Source organism: Myotis lucifugus, unplaced genomic scaffold, assembly GCF_000147115.1.
Source record: "Myotis lucifugus unplaced genomic scaffold, Myoluc2.0 scaffold_1250, whole genome shotgun sequence".
Taxonomy (NCBI): domain Eukaryota; kingdom Metazoa; phylum Chordata; class Mammalia; order Chiroptera; family Vespertilionidae; genus Myotis; species Myotis lucifugus.
Genome location: NW_005872298.1, coordinates 174,487 through 191,087, shown reverse-complemented (window position 1 = coordinate 191,087; position 16,601 = coordinate 174,487). Strand labels below are relative to the sequence as shown.

Below are 16,601 nucleotides of genomic sequence, written 5' to 3'. Positions count from 1 at the left end.
AGCGTCTCCCCAGTATGCCAATTGTGGTGAAGGTAAGGAGGCCCAGACCCTGATAGCTCTGAGATCAGAACTCTTCCCTGTAAGGCAGGGATCCCACTGCGAGGTGCAAGGGGGCAGAGTCTTCGATTACACATGGCTTTGTAGATTGTCACACCACGTGCGTGTACAAGGATGTGCAGAGGCAAGCCTGTTTGTATTTGCATGTGCACTTCTGTGTGTGTGCATTTTTGTGTGTGAGCATGCTGACTGACACCTGTGCAGGTAGGTGGGTGGATGGGTACATGGTCCTGTGTGGGTGTGTGTGCACATCTGTTTACCTCTGGGTTTCCGTGTGATCTCTCTGTATGCACTGTGTGTGTGTGTGTGTGTGTGTGTGTGTGTGTGTGTGTCCAGAATCCTTGAATGCTGGAGATACCGGAGTCCTACGAAATGGAGGTTCTCTAAGTTGCTTCACAGTAGACTCATCTGGGAAGCTTCCAAGGACCCCGATGCAGAGGCAAAGGCCCAGGCGATTGAAATCAGGCCTCTCCTGGGTTGGGACATGGCATCAATCCTTTGTTAAACCTCCTCCAATGTGATTCCAATAGCAGCTGAGTTTCACCCAGTATTTTGAGTGACTATTGACTAAAATCTTTTGCTTTTATAGATGGGAAACGGAGGCCCCATGTGTGTGTGGCCTTGAGAATTAGCAGGGCTAGAGTGTGTCAGTTGAGCGAATATAAGCTCCATGAGGGCCAGGTCAAGAGCAGTGCCTGGCACATAGGTACTGGTGGGTGTGAGTGACTGCCAGTGTCCTTGCTGGTGCCTGGGGTTGCTCTGCTGGCTTAGGGCATGGGCTGGGAGGGTGGGTTGGGGGCAGGAGCTCTTCCTTCTCTGACTCCCCACCCCTGTGTCCCTGCAGGAGCTCTGCTCAAAGCCGCCTCTCTTCCCCTGCATCCTTTATGGCCCCACGTGCGATGCCTTTGACAAGTTCTACAATGAGGAGGTGCAGCTGCCTGAGCTGGACGTGGGTGACTGGCTCATCTTCCCCTCCATGGGCGCCTACAGTTCAGTCATGAGCTCCACCTTCAATGGCTTCCCGCCTGCGACCATCTGCTACATGATGGGACCTGAGCTCAGGTATCTGAGGAGAGCTCAAGGATCTGAACTTGGCCCAGGGAGCTGATGGCTACGCTCTGGGTTCCCAGGTCCAGGAAATACCATACACCCCACCTCCCATTGGCCCCAGAGAAGATTCAACTGACATACACTGCCTATGGGGTGACCTGTTACACCCATTACCCATATAAGTCCAAGGCAGCCCTCCTGGGCAGTGTGACAGCTCTGATGTTTAGACGCCTCTGTGTACACAAGCTGACATCCTTACAGCCCCCGTAACCCTTGATTCTTGGCCAAGTCCCCACTCTACTCTGACCATTTGTGGCTGTTTCCTGCTTCCCTCATTCGAAGTCCCTTCCCTACCAGCCTCAGGCTCCCTCACAGGGTCTGCCCAAGAGCCTCCTATTAGCCCAATCTAGGGTTCACTCCCCGAGGTGATGTGGGTTTCTAGAACACCCCTTTACTGGTACAACCTTTCCACAGGAGCCTGCTGGAGACAGCGCCTTAAGCCAGGACATGGCAGAATGGAGGGGTTCCAGACACTTGGTGCGTCACCTGGAAAGCTTGGGGCGGAGGTGGGCGTGGGGTGGGGAAGAGTCACATGTGGGAAGCAGAGGTTTGGTTGCCTCTGAAATGATGAGGCAATTTCCCCCCAAATGGTGGCCTGAAACACAGGCGAGCCCTTCTGGTCAGACGACTCCACCCTTGTGTTCTTACCCAATGAGCCCTGGAGTGGGGTAGCTTGAGAAACTGGTGTTATTACAACACGTGTCCCCTGAAGGCCATAGCCTGTAGTGTGAAGCAGCCTGCAATGGCCAGGACCTTGAGATTCTTTCATCCCTCTTTTTATTTAAAAAATATGTGTCTTAAAAATTGATTTTGAGCTGAACCGGTTTGGCTCAGTGGATAGAGCGTCGGCCTGCAGACTCAAGGGACCCAGGTTCGATTCCAGTCAAGGGCATGTACCTTGGTTGCAGGCACATCCCCACTGGGGGGCGTGCAGGAGGCAGCTGGTTGATCTCTCTCATCGATGTTTCTAACTCTCTATCCCTCTCCCTTCTTCTCTGTAAAAAATCAATAAAATATATTAAAAAAAAACAAACAAAAAACCCCCCAAAAAATTGATTTTGAGAGAGAGAGGAAGGCAAAGGGAGAGAGACAAACATCAATGTGAGAGGGGAACATCCATTGGCTATCTTCTGCACGCCCCTTACTGCGGATCAAGACAGTCCACAACCCAGGCATGTGCCCTGACCAGGAATGGAACCAGCAACCTTTTGCTGCTCGGGAAAATGCCCAACCAATTGAGCCACACTGGCCAGGGTTCATCCCTCCTTTTATCCAGTAAGTGACCCCTGAGTTATTCCAGAAATATTCACGTGAACTATAGGCACCCATTCTAGTGCCAAGAACACCGGCTCTGGAGTCAGACCTGTAGGGAATCCAGGCTCCACCACAAACTGGCAGTGTGGTCAGAGCCTCAGTTTCTCCATCAATGGCATGAGAATGATATTAGTTAGTACCCTCCTGGCATGGCTGTCGAGGGGATTAAGTCAGATAATGCAAATCCTCATTCAGGTCAGTTCATGTCCAGAACCCTGCCTCAGGTTGACCTTGACCCTGGACCTTTCCTACACAGAGACCACTCCCTGCCCCCTAGGTCTGGGCATCCTCAGGGAGCATATTGCATCTGGCCATACAGGTATTGGGCCAGGCATGTGGGTGACTGTCCTGGCGTTGGCCTTAAGAACGCCCCAGTTTGAAAGGTGGGAGGACAAGGAATGGGAATATCCAACTCCAAAATAAGACAGGTACTACCGTGTGTCTCCCAGGTTTAGAAACAATATTTGGGAAAGTTCTGAGCTGAGAAAAGAAAACGTGTCCTATAGGCAAGGACATTGGTGGAGGTAGTGGCAGTGGGTCCCAGAGGCCAAAGCCACTCACCTCCTGTGTCCTGTGTCCCTTTTAAGCTTCACCTGATACGACTTCTCCGATCCTCAGCTCCTGCACATGGTCCTCGTCATCCACCAGAGTCAGCCCCACCATCTCACTGCTGCCTCCACACTCAGCTCAGACCAGGGGTATTGTCCAGCCTCCTTTTTCCAAAGACATCTCAGCCCCAGACATCTGAGGAGAAAGGATGGGCTGCAGATGCCTCCTAAGGATGCCAGTGGGCTCAGGCAGCCTTCAGGTCCTGTGTTACTCATTCCTCTACTCCCAGATCCTGAAATTTGGGCTGGAAACAACCACACTTACCCCCTCAGAGGTGTCTGGAAGAGCAAATATGAGTGGGCTTTAGGTAAAAATAAAGTTACATTCATGTGCAAGAATTGCTGGAGTGTTTTGTGCTTTGGTCTATAGGTGTTGCCTATTGATGTTCTTTGAGAACGGAGACACTGAGGCAAGCTTAGCGTGTAGGATGAAGTAGAGCAGAGGGCTACCGCTCGCTCAGGCGTGTAGCAAAGACCCTCTGATCCCTTCTGGCTTTTATTGGGGGTGAGCACAGCAAACAACAATGGAGTACAGCAAACGACAATGATTAACAAGCATGCTCATGAAATCATCAAAGCTAAGTTATACATTACACTATTAATTTCCTGTATTATACAAAGATTATTTCCACCTGCAGCAGTACTCCCTCCCGTGAACTTTTCATGCCCTCATGGAGTATTTATCACGTCAAGGAAAGTCCTGCCTCTGAACAAATAAGTCTTGCTTACAAGACTTTGTTCTGATGTGGCCTGCTTGCAGGCTCCTGCCTTTTCCTGGCAGAGCGTTCTCTTCTAGTAAACTTCATTCCGCTTGTCCAGCTACAATTTTCCCTCTTTTTAGTTTTGCTGCAGGTTTGAATCATGACAGAGAAAATAGCAAAGCTATTTCATTATAAGGTATACAAGTTAACAAGGTAGAATTAAAATAAGATATTTCCCTAGTAGTTTGCATCCATTGAACTAGTCCTTTCAAGGATTAGTGGTGTTTTTAGCCACACTCGACCAGACTTCAAAATACAATTGCAAACAATGATCTCCCAGTCCCAAGCACACAGGCATTCCGGCATCTGGTTTCAAAGGCCCACGATCTTCAAAAAGTCCAGGTATTCAATTAGAGTCATTAGTTACAGGGCCTTCTATGGTCAGTCACAAGACGTTCCCCTTCTTGGCATAGGCGTTTCACCTGTCCCCATGTAGGTGGAGGAGTGTTTCGGGTGCGAGGCAACGGCGTGCGAATTGTTTGTCCTCTCTGGATGGTTAGCTGCGTAAACCGGTCTTCCAGTCCCGCCTCGCCACGCTTCCTCTTGCTCGCCATGCCTTAACTTGATTCTTTTATCAGGAATCCAGAACTTCTTAGTTCCTGTGGAAATATCAGCATAACCTCGACCCCACCTTGAAACGGTAGTCGGGTACTATTGACTAGTAGTGACATCTTGATACATGATAGGTTGTTCTACCGCGACCTCCTTTTTATGTCCCCAATGCATTTCAGCAGTTGACACTGCATCTGTTTTCAAATGTAAAAAATTTCAAGTAAATAGAGCTCTTAATAATCTTCGTCGGGGAGTCTGGCCTGATACCAGCTCTTCTCCCCCTTTTTGTTTTTGCAGCATTTCCTTAAGGGTGTGGTTTTGCCATTTAATAATTGCTTGACCTGTACTGTTTTCAGGAATTTCTGTAATATGTTTAATATCAAACTGTTGAAAAAAAATGTTGACACTTACCTGATAAATATGCTGAGCCATTGTTAGTTTTAATGGCTCGGGGTTTGCCTATTACATTAAAGGCTATAATGCTGGATTTGGAATTCCAGGTAGTAAAGATCCTATAGGCTTAATAATTTTATTAATCCTTCTTAAATCAGTTAACATTCTCTATTTACCTGATTTTTTCTTTATAATAAAGACAGGGGAATTCCACGGACTAGAGCTGGCTTCTATATGCCCTAGTTGTACCTGTTCTTTAATAATAATTTGGAGCGCTTCCAACTTCTCTCTTGTTAGGGGTCACTGCTCTACCCATACCGGTTTAGTTGTTTTCTATTTTAAAGGCAGGGCGAAGCATTTTGAAGTGGCCCCCTCTATAAATTTTGGTTTTGAATACTGGTGCTAGTACCAGCTTGACAAATTATTTGTTTATGGCCTTTCTCTAAAGAAGGTATAGTAACTGTAGCTCCCCGTTGTTGTAAAAGATCTTTTCCCCACAAAGATAGTGTAATGGAGGCAACATATGGCTGTATTTTGCCCTTTTGTCCTTTAGGCCCCTGACATTCAAGTACATTAGAGCTCTGTAAAATTTCAGTGAGGTTTACAACCTGTAAAAGTTGCATTCACCTTGTGCACCGGCCAAGATTGAGGCCAGTGCAAAGTAAAAATTATAGTGACATCACCCTAGAATCTACCAGGCTGATAATTTTTACTCCCTCTGGGAACAAACTGTAAAAAAGACTGAGGTCTTTGGCCTCCTAAAACTATATGCTAAAAAACCTTTTTTTCCTATGCTACTAAATCCCCCAGTTTGCTTAACTGGTGCTGTAATGCTCTATTTGTTTATAGGGAAGTAATAATAACTGTGCTATTTTTTCTCCTGCCTTTATATTTATAATACTAAAAGGAGACATTATAACTAATACTTCTCCTTTATAATTTGTATTAATAACTCCGGGTGAATGTTTAGCTTTTCCTTGTGGGACCCTTGCCTTCAGACAATCCTTTTTTCATATGTCCCACTTTCCTACATCCATAGCATTTAACAGGATGGGAATTGCAGTTTTTAATGCGTCAGTAAGAAAATTAGCATTATTATTATTATTATTATTATTATTAATTATTTATATAAGATTTTAATAAGATGATGATTATTATTATATTAATATTATTTGTATAACTTTAGAAAATGATTGGGCCGGGGTGCCGGCCTTCTCCAATTTTGACCGAGCCTTTAAGCAACAAGTTTTAATCTGTGCCATGATAGCATTTTCTAACAGCACCTGTTGCTGTATGCTAATATGTGTTCTAGTTCCTGTTAACTGGTCAAAATTATATCCAGGTGGATTTTGTTGGGCGTTAATCATCTCCACTCTCCTGGCTTCTTCCTACCATTAGGATTTAAATTGCAGATATTGCCCTGGGGCCAATACCACCTTAGCTATTGTATTTTAATAATAAGGAATTAATTTATAATCTGTATAAATTAATTCTATATTAATTAATATATAAAAATGAATAACATATATAATTATATATAATAATATTATAATTAATAATATATACAACCCTTGAGGGTATTGAGCATTAGCAGTTCTTTGTGTCCTCAGGAGGGGGGTGGAGGCTTAGCTGCTAACGCCTGATTAATGGCTAGTGCCACTTTACTTTCACTTTTCGGTGGCGGCGGCGCAGCCAACTCCTGAGAACTTTTCTTTTCTTTCTTTTTCTTACTACTGTAAGCAATAACTCTTTTAGACTCCACAAAAGCTCCTTCATCTCTGTTTCCCTTCTCTTTACTCTTCTTTTCCTTAACTTAGGGCGAGGACATTGATCATCTTCCGAACCAGCAGAAGATGAATCATCCGGCTCTGAACCGCTGGCTGAGGTTATTCTTTCACAACCTCCTACTTCATTTTGCCCACTAGTCTTCTGTCCTTTTCTTGACTCCCTCGGTTCAGTGACCACTAACGGGAGCGGCTGCGGTGGTAGCAGTTCCTCAGAAGGGAGAGGCTCAGGGCTTAAACCCCCAGCTCCTGGAGCAGCACTTTATGACTTCAAAGGAATTTCTTCAGAATCTTCAGAATCAGACTGAAAAGGCTGTAAGGCTGACGTTACTAAATTAAAAATAGCCCACACATCAGCCTCTATTGCATTTCCCTGTTGATGAGCCCTCCTTAATGACCTCCCAACTTGTTTCCACAACTTAAGATTTAACTGCTGTTTTCCTTCTGGTTGAAACCAACAACAATGCTGCTGACTTGCCTTAAACAATTTTTTAAAAACCTCATCCTTCACTTTTACCCCTGAGCTCTTTAACAACGATCTCAAGACAGCTATATATTGACTCTGCATCGACGGGCTATTCCCCATGACTCTGACTCTATTGCCGAAAGTTCCGCGTACTCTGCGCTGGCAAAACCCTTTCGGTCCTACCCGTTCCCAATTTCTTACCTTCGGATCCCTGTTGAGGTGCCAGATATTGATGTTCTTTGAGAACGGAGACACTGAGGCAAGCTTAGCGTGTAGGATGAAGTAGAGCAGAGGGCTACCGCTCGCTCAGGCGTGTAGCAAAGACCCTCTGATCCCTTCTGGCTTTTATTGGGGGTGAGCACAGCAAACAACAATGGAGTACAGCAAACGACAATGATTAACAAGCATGCTCATGAAATCATCAAAGCTAAGTTATACATTACACTATTAATTTCCTGTATTATACAAAGATTATTTCCACCTGCAGCAGTGCACCCTCCCGTGAACTTTTCATGCCCTCATGGAGTATTTATCACGTCAAGGAAAGTCCTGCTTCTGAACAAATAAGTCTTGCTTGCAAGACTTTGTTCTGATGTGGCCTGCTTGCAGGCTCCTGCCTTTTCCTGGCAGAGCGTTCTCTTCTAGTAAACTTCATTCCGCTTGTCCAGCTATAGTTGCCCTGTGGCATTTTGGATGTCAACTCATCTACCCATTCATTCATGAATCCATTTATCCATCCATTTATCATTCATCAGTCTTTCCATCCTTTCATCTATTGATCCATCCATCCATTGATCCATCCATCCATCCATCCATCCACCATTCATCGACTGACCATCAATTGATCCATTCATCCATTCATCCAACTGTGCATCCATCCATAAAATAAAACGTGAGGGCCTAGTCTTGATGGTGTTATTCTAGGCAAGGTTATACATGATGAATAAGATGTGCAGAACCTGTCCTCATGGAGCTTACCTTCCATTTTCTTCCATTGAAAAAATCAGAGCAGGAGCAAACATATAAATGATAAAATAAAGTGGAAGCAACAAGTATTGTAAAGAAAAATTAAATCAGGGCAAAGGGATATGGAAGGATAGAGGATGGTCCTTTTTTTAAAAACAAACAAACAAACAAACATGTTTTCATTGATTTTAGAGAGTGAGGAAGGGAGAGGGAGAGAAAGAGAGAAAAACATCCACATGGATCAGTTGCCTCCAGTATGGGATCGAACCTGAGACCTGGATATGTGCCCTGACTGGGAATTGAACATGGGACTTTTTGGTGGACGGGGTGATGCTCCAACCAAGTGAGCAACACCAGCCAGGGTGAGGATGGTGCTATTTTAGGTAGAAGGTCAGTGAAGTCTCTCTGAGGGTTTGGGATGTGAACAGAGACAAAAGGGAGCTGTGTGTTTAGCTGGGGGCAAGGTGACCTGTGTGGATGAGTGCTGGGGTCTTTCTCAGCATTGACTAGGGTTCAAAAATCTGGAGAAAGGGCTACAATGCAAATTAATAAAGAGGCTAGAGAAGAAATATGAATTTGGGAGGCATGGGGGAAAGCCAGGGGAGGCTTAGCTTTAGTAACTAAGCTCCCCAATCTCCTTTTGGAGACCCAAAGCTTTTCATTCCCACATTTTGCCCTATAGCAAAGCAGATATACATATCAAAGGTAAGGTTTGGGAAACAGTAAAGTATAAATAGGTTGGGGGAAATGCCTACAGCTGTCCAGCAGCAGGTAATAACATGCAGATTTTCAGCCCTGCTGAAGCCCCAAGGTCCATCAACCTTTTGATGAAATTCTTGCATTTATGGCCTGCTGGAATTAGCCTCCAGCATATCCCCCTTATTTGATTTAATAAATTTAACGAGAGGAAGAAGAACCAAGATGGCGGCATAAGGTATAAACCTGTGCGTGTTGCCTCCCACAACAACATTGAAACTACAACTATAAGACAAAACAGCTATCATCCAGAAACACGGGAAAGCTGGCCGAGTGGAAGTTCTACAACTAGAAGGAAAGAAAGAAGCGCATTGAGACTGGATAGGAGGTGCAGAGGCACCATGAACAGAGGTACAAAGGCACTCGAGAGGCGGCTGCACCTGGGTGCATGGTTTTTTTCAATCGGAAGGGGATACCAGCTCTCGAATGCACTGAACTCATTTATGGCGAGATTCTGGGGTCCCAGACTCCTACGGGTAGAAACTGGACTGTCTTGCAGCGGGTCAGAAAGTGAGGGTGGCTTTCTCGCAGAGCTGTTGGCAGGGATCATTCTTGCTGTGGAGGCACGGGAATCAGGGACACAAAGGGACGGGGGGACGCAGAGGTGCGGAGTCGCGGAGACAGCTCACAATAGCCATTGCTGCTTGCTCCGCCCTGGTGATTCTCTGAGACCCCACCCCACTCAATTTACATCCCATCCAAGCTGTGTGCAGTGGCGCAAAGGAACCACCTGCGCTCTTGCATCCTAACCTAACAAACTGTAGCTGGGTCAGAGAGCTCCAAAACTTCCAAACCCCAAACAAAGAGGAGAAATCTGCTGATATCGCTGTAGCTCCTGCTGGGTGGACTCACACAGGGGTTGACTTGGAGATCCAGAAGCCAGGGTACCCCTGGCTAGATACCAGATTTCAACTCCTCACATCCATAAGGGGAGCACTCAAGAAGCAGACTCAGTGAGCACCAAAGCCTCACTGAAGCAAGTCCTACCACATAAGGGTGTCTTCAGCACAGCAGTTCTTCCACTGTAGACACAGTGGGTCATCGTAGTCAGCCAAAAATGCGGAGACAAAGAAACATGTCAGAAATGAAAGAAATGGAGGAAAGCAAACTAATGGAGGACATAGAGTTCAAAACCACAGTTATAAGGCTACTCAAGAACCTTCTACGAACCTCCGAGGAACTTAGTGAGACCTTCAAGGATCTTGAGAATGCCAAAAAAATGGAAAAGGACCAGTCAGAAATTAAACATACACTGACTGAAATTAAAAATAATATACAGAGATCCAACAGCAGACTAGAGGATCCCAAGAATCAAGTCAAAGATTTGAAATATGAAGAAGCAAAAAACACCCATCTGGAAAAGCAAAAAGAAAAAAGAATCCAAAAATATGAAGATAGTGTAAGGAGCCTCTGGGACAACTTCAAACGTACCAACATCCAAATTATCGGGGTGCCAGAAGAAGAGAGAGATCAAGATACTGAAAGCCTATTTGAAGAAATCATGACAGAAAACTTCCCCTACCTGATGAAAGAAATAGACTTACAAGTCCAGGAAGCGAAGAGAACCTCAAATAAGAGGAATCCAAAGAGGACCACACCAAGACACATCATAATTAAAATGCCAAGGGCTAAAGACAAAGAGAGAATCTTAAAATCAGCAAGAGAAAAACAGCTAGTTACCTACAAGGGAGTACCCATATGACTGCAGCTGATTTCTCAACAGAAACCATGCTGGCCAGAAGGGAGTGGCAAGAAATATTCAAAGTGATGAATAGAAAGAACCTACAACCAAGATTACTCTACCTCAGAGGTCCTCAAACTTTTAAAACAGGGGGCCAGTACACTGTCCCTCAGACATTCCACACATGCGCACTGCTGGCCTGGGATGAGTCGGCTGCTAAGCAGGACAGGCAGCGGTGGCCAAAACACCCGGCGGGCCAAATAAATGTTTTTTGGCGGGCCACATGTGACCTGCGGGCCATAGATTGAGGACCCCTGCTCTGCCCAGCAAAGCTATCATGTAGAATTGAAGGTCAGATAAAGAGCTTCACAGACAAGAAAAAGCTAAAGGAGTTCATCACCACCAAACCAGGATTATATGAAATGCTGAAGGATATTCTTTAAGAAGAGGAAGAAGAAGAAAAAAGTAAAGATAAAAATTATGAACAACAAAGTGACAACAAATAAATATCTATCAACAAGTGAACCTAAAAATTAAGTCAGAATAAACTGGTGAATATAATAGAAGCAGGGGCATAGAAAGGGAGTGGACTGACAATTCTTGGGGGGAAGGAGGTATGGGGGGTGCAGGAAGAGACTGGACTGCCGAAACCGGTTTGGCTCAGTGGATAGAGCGTTGGCCTGCGGACTGAAAGGTTCCAGGTTCGATTCCGGTCAAGGGCATGTACTTGGGTTGCGGGCACATCCCCAGTGGGAGATGTGCAGGAGGCAGCTGATCGATGTTTCTCTCTCATTGATGTTTCTAACCCTCTATCTCTCTCCCTTCCTCTCTGTAAAAAATCAATAAAATATATTAAAAAAAATCTTACACCTATGGAAGAGGACAGTGGCAGGGGGTAAGGGCATGGGGTGGGTTGGGAACCAGGTGGAGGGGAGCTATTGGGGGAAAAAAAAGGAACATCTGTAATAATCTGAACAATAAAGATTTATTAATTAAAAAATAAAGAGGCTAGAGAAGAAATATGAATTTGGGAGGCATGGGGGAAAGCCAGGGGAGGCTTAGCTTTAGTAACTAAGCTCCCCAATCTCCTTTTGGAGACTCAAAGCTTTTCATTCCCACATTTTGCCCTATAGCAAAGCAGATATACATATCAAAGGTAAGGTTTGGGAAACAGTAAAGTATAAATAGGTTGGGGGAAATGCCTACAGCTGTCCAGCAGCAGGTAATAACATGCAGATTTTCAGCCCTGCTGAAGCCCCAAGGTCCATCAACCTTTTAATGAACCTCTTGCATTTATGACCTGCATGGGAGAGAGCTATGAACCTGGGAGAGCAGAAGAGCAGAGTGAATGAGAGGAGGTATTGGGAGGTGAGGAAGTAGGAGGGTCCAAGGGCTGATGTTCTCAAACCTCCTGGTGAGTCAGGGCTTTGACTTTTCTGAGTGGGAACGAAGGCCCCAGAAGGTTTGAGCAGGTGAGTGCACTGAGGGAATGCAGAGAACTCAAGGGGCTCCTGTCAACCCCTGCAAATGCTGGGTGGTTGTGGTGCAGGTAATGAGAAGGACCAGGCTCAGGACAGGCTGTAAAGGCCAAGTCAGGAGAATTTGCTGAGAGTTTAGGTGTGGGGTCTGAGCATAGAGGAGTCAGGAAGGACTCCATGGTTTTTGGTCAGAGCAATCCACAAATGGGGATGCTGAGGGTGAGGGGAGAAGCAGCTTAGGGGAGGTTCAAATTGAAAGCTCAGTTTGGACAGACAGATTTGAGAAGCTTATTCAATTGCCAAATGGAGTCAGATGTGAGCAGGTGGTCAGACATGAACATGGGAGAGAGATATGAACATGGGAGAGAGATATGAACATGGGAGAGAGGTATGAACATGGGAGAGAGACATGAACATGGGAGAGAAGTATGAACATGGGAGAGAGGTATGAACATGGGAGAGAGACATGAACATGGGAGAGAGATATGGACATGGGAGAGAGGAATGAACATGGGAGAGAGGTATGGACATGGGAGAGAGACATGAACATGGGAGAGAGGTATGGACATGGGAGAGAGACATGAACATGGGAGAGAGGTATGGACATGGGAGAGAGGTATGGACATGGGAGAGAGGTATGAACATGGGAGAGAGGTATGGACATGGGAGAGAGGTATGAACATGGGAGAGAGGTATGGACATGGGAGAGAGGTATGGACATGGGAGAGAGACATGAACTTGGAGAGAGTTATGTACATGGGCGTCATCCCAGTGGATGGACCTTACATCTCTGGGGCTGCCCAGTTCAGCCAGGAAGTGAGAGTCCATAGAGAAGATATGAGTCATGGAAACTAAGAGAATAAATGATTCAAGAAGGAAGGAACTCAACTCTGTGAGGGTGGGGTGAGCACTGAGATCGCCATTGGGAAAATGCAGGCCATTGGTGATCTTCAGCATGGCGTTTCAATGCCAAGGACGGTTGGTGAAAGTGGGGTCCACAAAGGAAGGTGGGAGGAATGGGGAGTGTGAGGTGCTCATGAGAACATTTATGAAGGTAGTGAGATGATGGGAGGAGCCTGAGAATATGTCCTGTTAAAAGAAGACCTGCTCTGTGGTGAAGTAGGGGTTCTGTGACACAAACTGAGGCAAGGACGGACATTGGGGACAAGAGTAGGAAGACCTTGTCAGTCATGTGAGGAATCCCAAGTCATTGAAAGATTTTTAAAGGGAATGGAGCATGTTCACCTGTGCTCTCAGAAGAGGTCACTGTGGCTGCAATGCAGAGTGGATGGAAGGGCAGACCAGAGAGACTCAACTGAAGTAGAAGACTGGGGAAATGCATGAGGAAAAATGGGAATGGGATGTGTGTTGGAGAGTGAGAATGAGCTGGGAAAAAGGATGAATCTGAATTTCTTGGTTTGTGCACTTGGCAGTAACTTTTACTGAGATGGAAAAGCTGGCAGAGGTCATATTGGAGGTAAAGGTCATGAGTACAGTTTGGGACATGTTGATAAAATGAATGCAAAGTGACTGACATTATTATTAGCTCTTTAACATAATTATGCTGTTATTATCTGTTTAACAAGCCCCAGTCTTTCTTCCAGGTCTAGTTCAAGAGAAACACTCCCAGCTCTTCCGAGTGTGTCTTCCCTCCCGATTATTTTATGAGATGTAAAACACAGTACTCATCAGTTCACTAGGAGATTCTGATTGCCTCTCTGCCTGCCTCACTGTGTGCCTAGCACAGAATAGATCTCTCATAATGTTTGTAGATGGGTTAACATGACGAGTGCTTCTCTCCATGGTCTTGCTCTCTTTGGTTTCATCGTGAAAGTGTTGAAAGCAGCCAACTGTCCTTCCTCCTGATCTCAGGACTCCCAGGGCGCTGTGAGGCCTGCTGTGGCAGAGCTGCCCGCCCGAATCTGGAGCAGGCGAGGCTCAGCCTCAGGGCAGATTGAAATCCAGTGTATTCTGTGCTTCCCCAGTGGCTCCCAGAGGTAATCATCTTGCCATGGAGACTTATGTCATGGAGGAGACAGGCATCTTTTGCATTTTTCTGGAAGGCAATCAGGGGTCTTTTCCCTTCCCAGGAAGGCAAGCTCCAGACACCTGCTTCAGAATCTACAGAAGACTTTCCAGGCTGGGAAGGAGACCTAGAAATATCAGCCAGAGGCCTCGTTTCTGCATCTGTGAAAATTGAAGGTGTTGCAGCACCTTGGGGTACTTAATGGCAAACGTAGTGTCTTGAAGCTTCCCTCAGAAGTGTCATTAGGCCTCATTGTGTGCCAAGGGAGCCTCAGCAGGTCAAACCTGGAGCCCTGTTGTGGAGCCTCTTCCAGAAGTCACACCACTGGCATCACCATCACCATCAGGAGTTAAAATATATGCGGTTCCCAGGCTGCGTGGTTCACTTGGTTGAGCAACCGAAAGGTTGCCGGTTCCATTCTGGTCAGGGCACATGCTTGGGTTTTGGTTTAATCCCCGATGAGGAGTACAGAAGGCAACTGATAGATGTTTCACTCTCACATTGATGTTTCTCTCTCTCTCAGCTTCCTCTCTCTAAGTATGTCCTTGGGTGAGGATTGAAGAAAAAAGAAGAACTTATGTGGGATTTATGATGTGTCAACAAGTGTCCTATGGGTTCTGTATGTGGCATCTTATTTGACCGTCACAATAACCCAATGAAGCAGCTGCTATTTAGACCTCATTTCTCAAACTTCAAACCAGGTCAATGTGTTCTTCACAGCGCCATAGGAGCACAGGCTCTGGAGTCAGGCCTGGGGTCCTTATTGGCTTGGGATCAGTGGTGTGTCTTAAGCAGGTCATTTATCCTGTTTTGATTTCAATTTCCTCATCCACAAAACAAGGACAGTAACCTCCTCTTTGGGCACAAGTCCTTCTTGGGTGAAACCGGGAGAGCTCACTCTGTTCCACGGTGGCCTCGGGCAGGAGGGATCCGGGTCGTCCCTCTGGGATGACTCTGTCTCCAGCCTCCTTGCAGGGTCACTTCAGGTCACTGTACAAGGACACTCATGGGCCCAGCCTGCTGCCTGTCAAAGGAGCCCAAAGGGTGACTGGACTGTGACCACAACTCACGTTGTGACCTGGGCCATGTTTCATAACTTTCTCGGTGCAAAGGCGGTCACCAGGACAATAGAATCTAAAGGCATTGGGCTTACGGGAGAGCTAGGTTGGGTCCTGAGAGCCTGTCTGCAGACGTCTGAAGAGCCGCCATGGGCAAGAGGATGTGTGAAAAGAACAAAACTCTGTAAGCCATCTGGGACTACCTTTAGCCTTTAAGTTTTAAGACTTTCAAATCTGAGTGCTGCCTGGTATGGTTAAGGTTCATTAAAAACAGACTCCTGAACACTCTCCTTTCCCCTTAGTTTTGCCCAGAAGCCATTGTTTAAACTCTGTCAGGGTCCTTGTGTGTTTACCTGGCTATTTCCAGACAACCAGCGGGTGGTGCTATTTCATGACTTATTTCTTAAGTAGGAACTTTAGTTCTTTTATATCTCTCTACTCTATTCAGTCTTTCCTATATAGTTTATCACAATTTTGCTTATATCCGTTGTCACTTCTTACTGTGTTATGACTACATGAAATATTTTTCTTGTCTTTGCCTATTATTTTGAAAGGCATCAGTATACCTGGAGTTACCTGTTGTGTTAAACAGATCAGATGGGGTCTCAGTAGGCTGAACTGCTGTGTTTGTCCTAGAGAGCCCAGGGTCCACGAGCCACACTGTTGACCCCTGCAGACCTGACCATTCTGATTCCACTAGGGCCCTGCTGTCCACTACGGTAACCGTATCACCTCTGGGGGGAGTGCTGTTACTTGGCCTCTGTGATGCTCCAGGACCTCATCTCATCTTTCCCGTTGAAAACAGAGAGTCCATTTCAAGGGCAGGATTTCCCTCTTTATCTCTGGCTGACACGGTGCTTTTTGAAGATGCCTATGCTCCCTTCACTGATGTGATTCTCAATACATTTCTCAGTCTTTGGAGAAGCTGTGTTTTCTGAACTTCATGGTTAGGTGGTGAGTGAACTGTGTGAATATTCTTTCTAAATCTCTGGGTTCCTTCCTCTAGATGATGAGGGAGTTTATGGCATTTATTTACCCATGCTGCCACTGAGTTCAGGTTCAGGTGATCGACTGAACAAATATTTCGAACCACTTCCAGATGTTTGAGCTTGTTCCTCGAGGGCAGAATGTGGGTAAGAACTCATGAATAATTGATCTGATCTTAAATGATGTTCCTCCCTTCCAGGTCTAACACCTCAGAGTTCATTCCCACACAGATTCTATAGGTTTTCTTCATGTGAAGTAGTTAAAACCTTCAGATTATATGGGCATGTCAGTTTTCCTTCCTAGGGCTTGACTTGGTAATTGGGGTGCTCTGGGGCTTCTGTTAAAGCACCTGGGCAGTGGGGGATGGTGGGCTGGTCCATGAAGAGAGTGACTATTGCTTGAACCCTGGGCCCATTTATGAAAAGATGTTTAGATAGTGGGGTAGGGCCTCATCAGTCCAGGACTAAAGGTGACTTGTGCTGACAAGGGATTCATAATGGGTCTGTGGGCTTAAGATACTCTGAGACTTTTAAATCTTCCCATATGTCTTTCTTACAATTCTTAGGATGCTGTTTTCAAAGTCAATCCTTCAACTTTCACATGA

At 45.8% G+C, this 16,601-nt stretch overlaps 1 protein-coding gene across 1 annotated transcript; it reads left to right on the top strand.

Annotated features, from left to right (window-relative positions):
- The first annotated feature begins 14 nt into the window (after positions 1–14).
- Positions 15–1,606, top strand: LOC106695423 (antizyme inhibitor 2-like). Its single transcript, XM_023748283.1, has 3 exons — positions 15–32; positions 902–1,119; positions 1,582–1,606. Exons 1-3 carry the CDS (start codon positions 15–17, stop codon positions 1,604–1,606), a joined length of 261 nt encoding a protein of 86 aa, XP_023604051.1.
- The last annotated feature ends 14,995 nt before the right edge of the window (positions 1,607–16,601 follow it).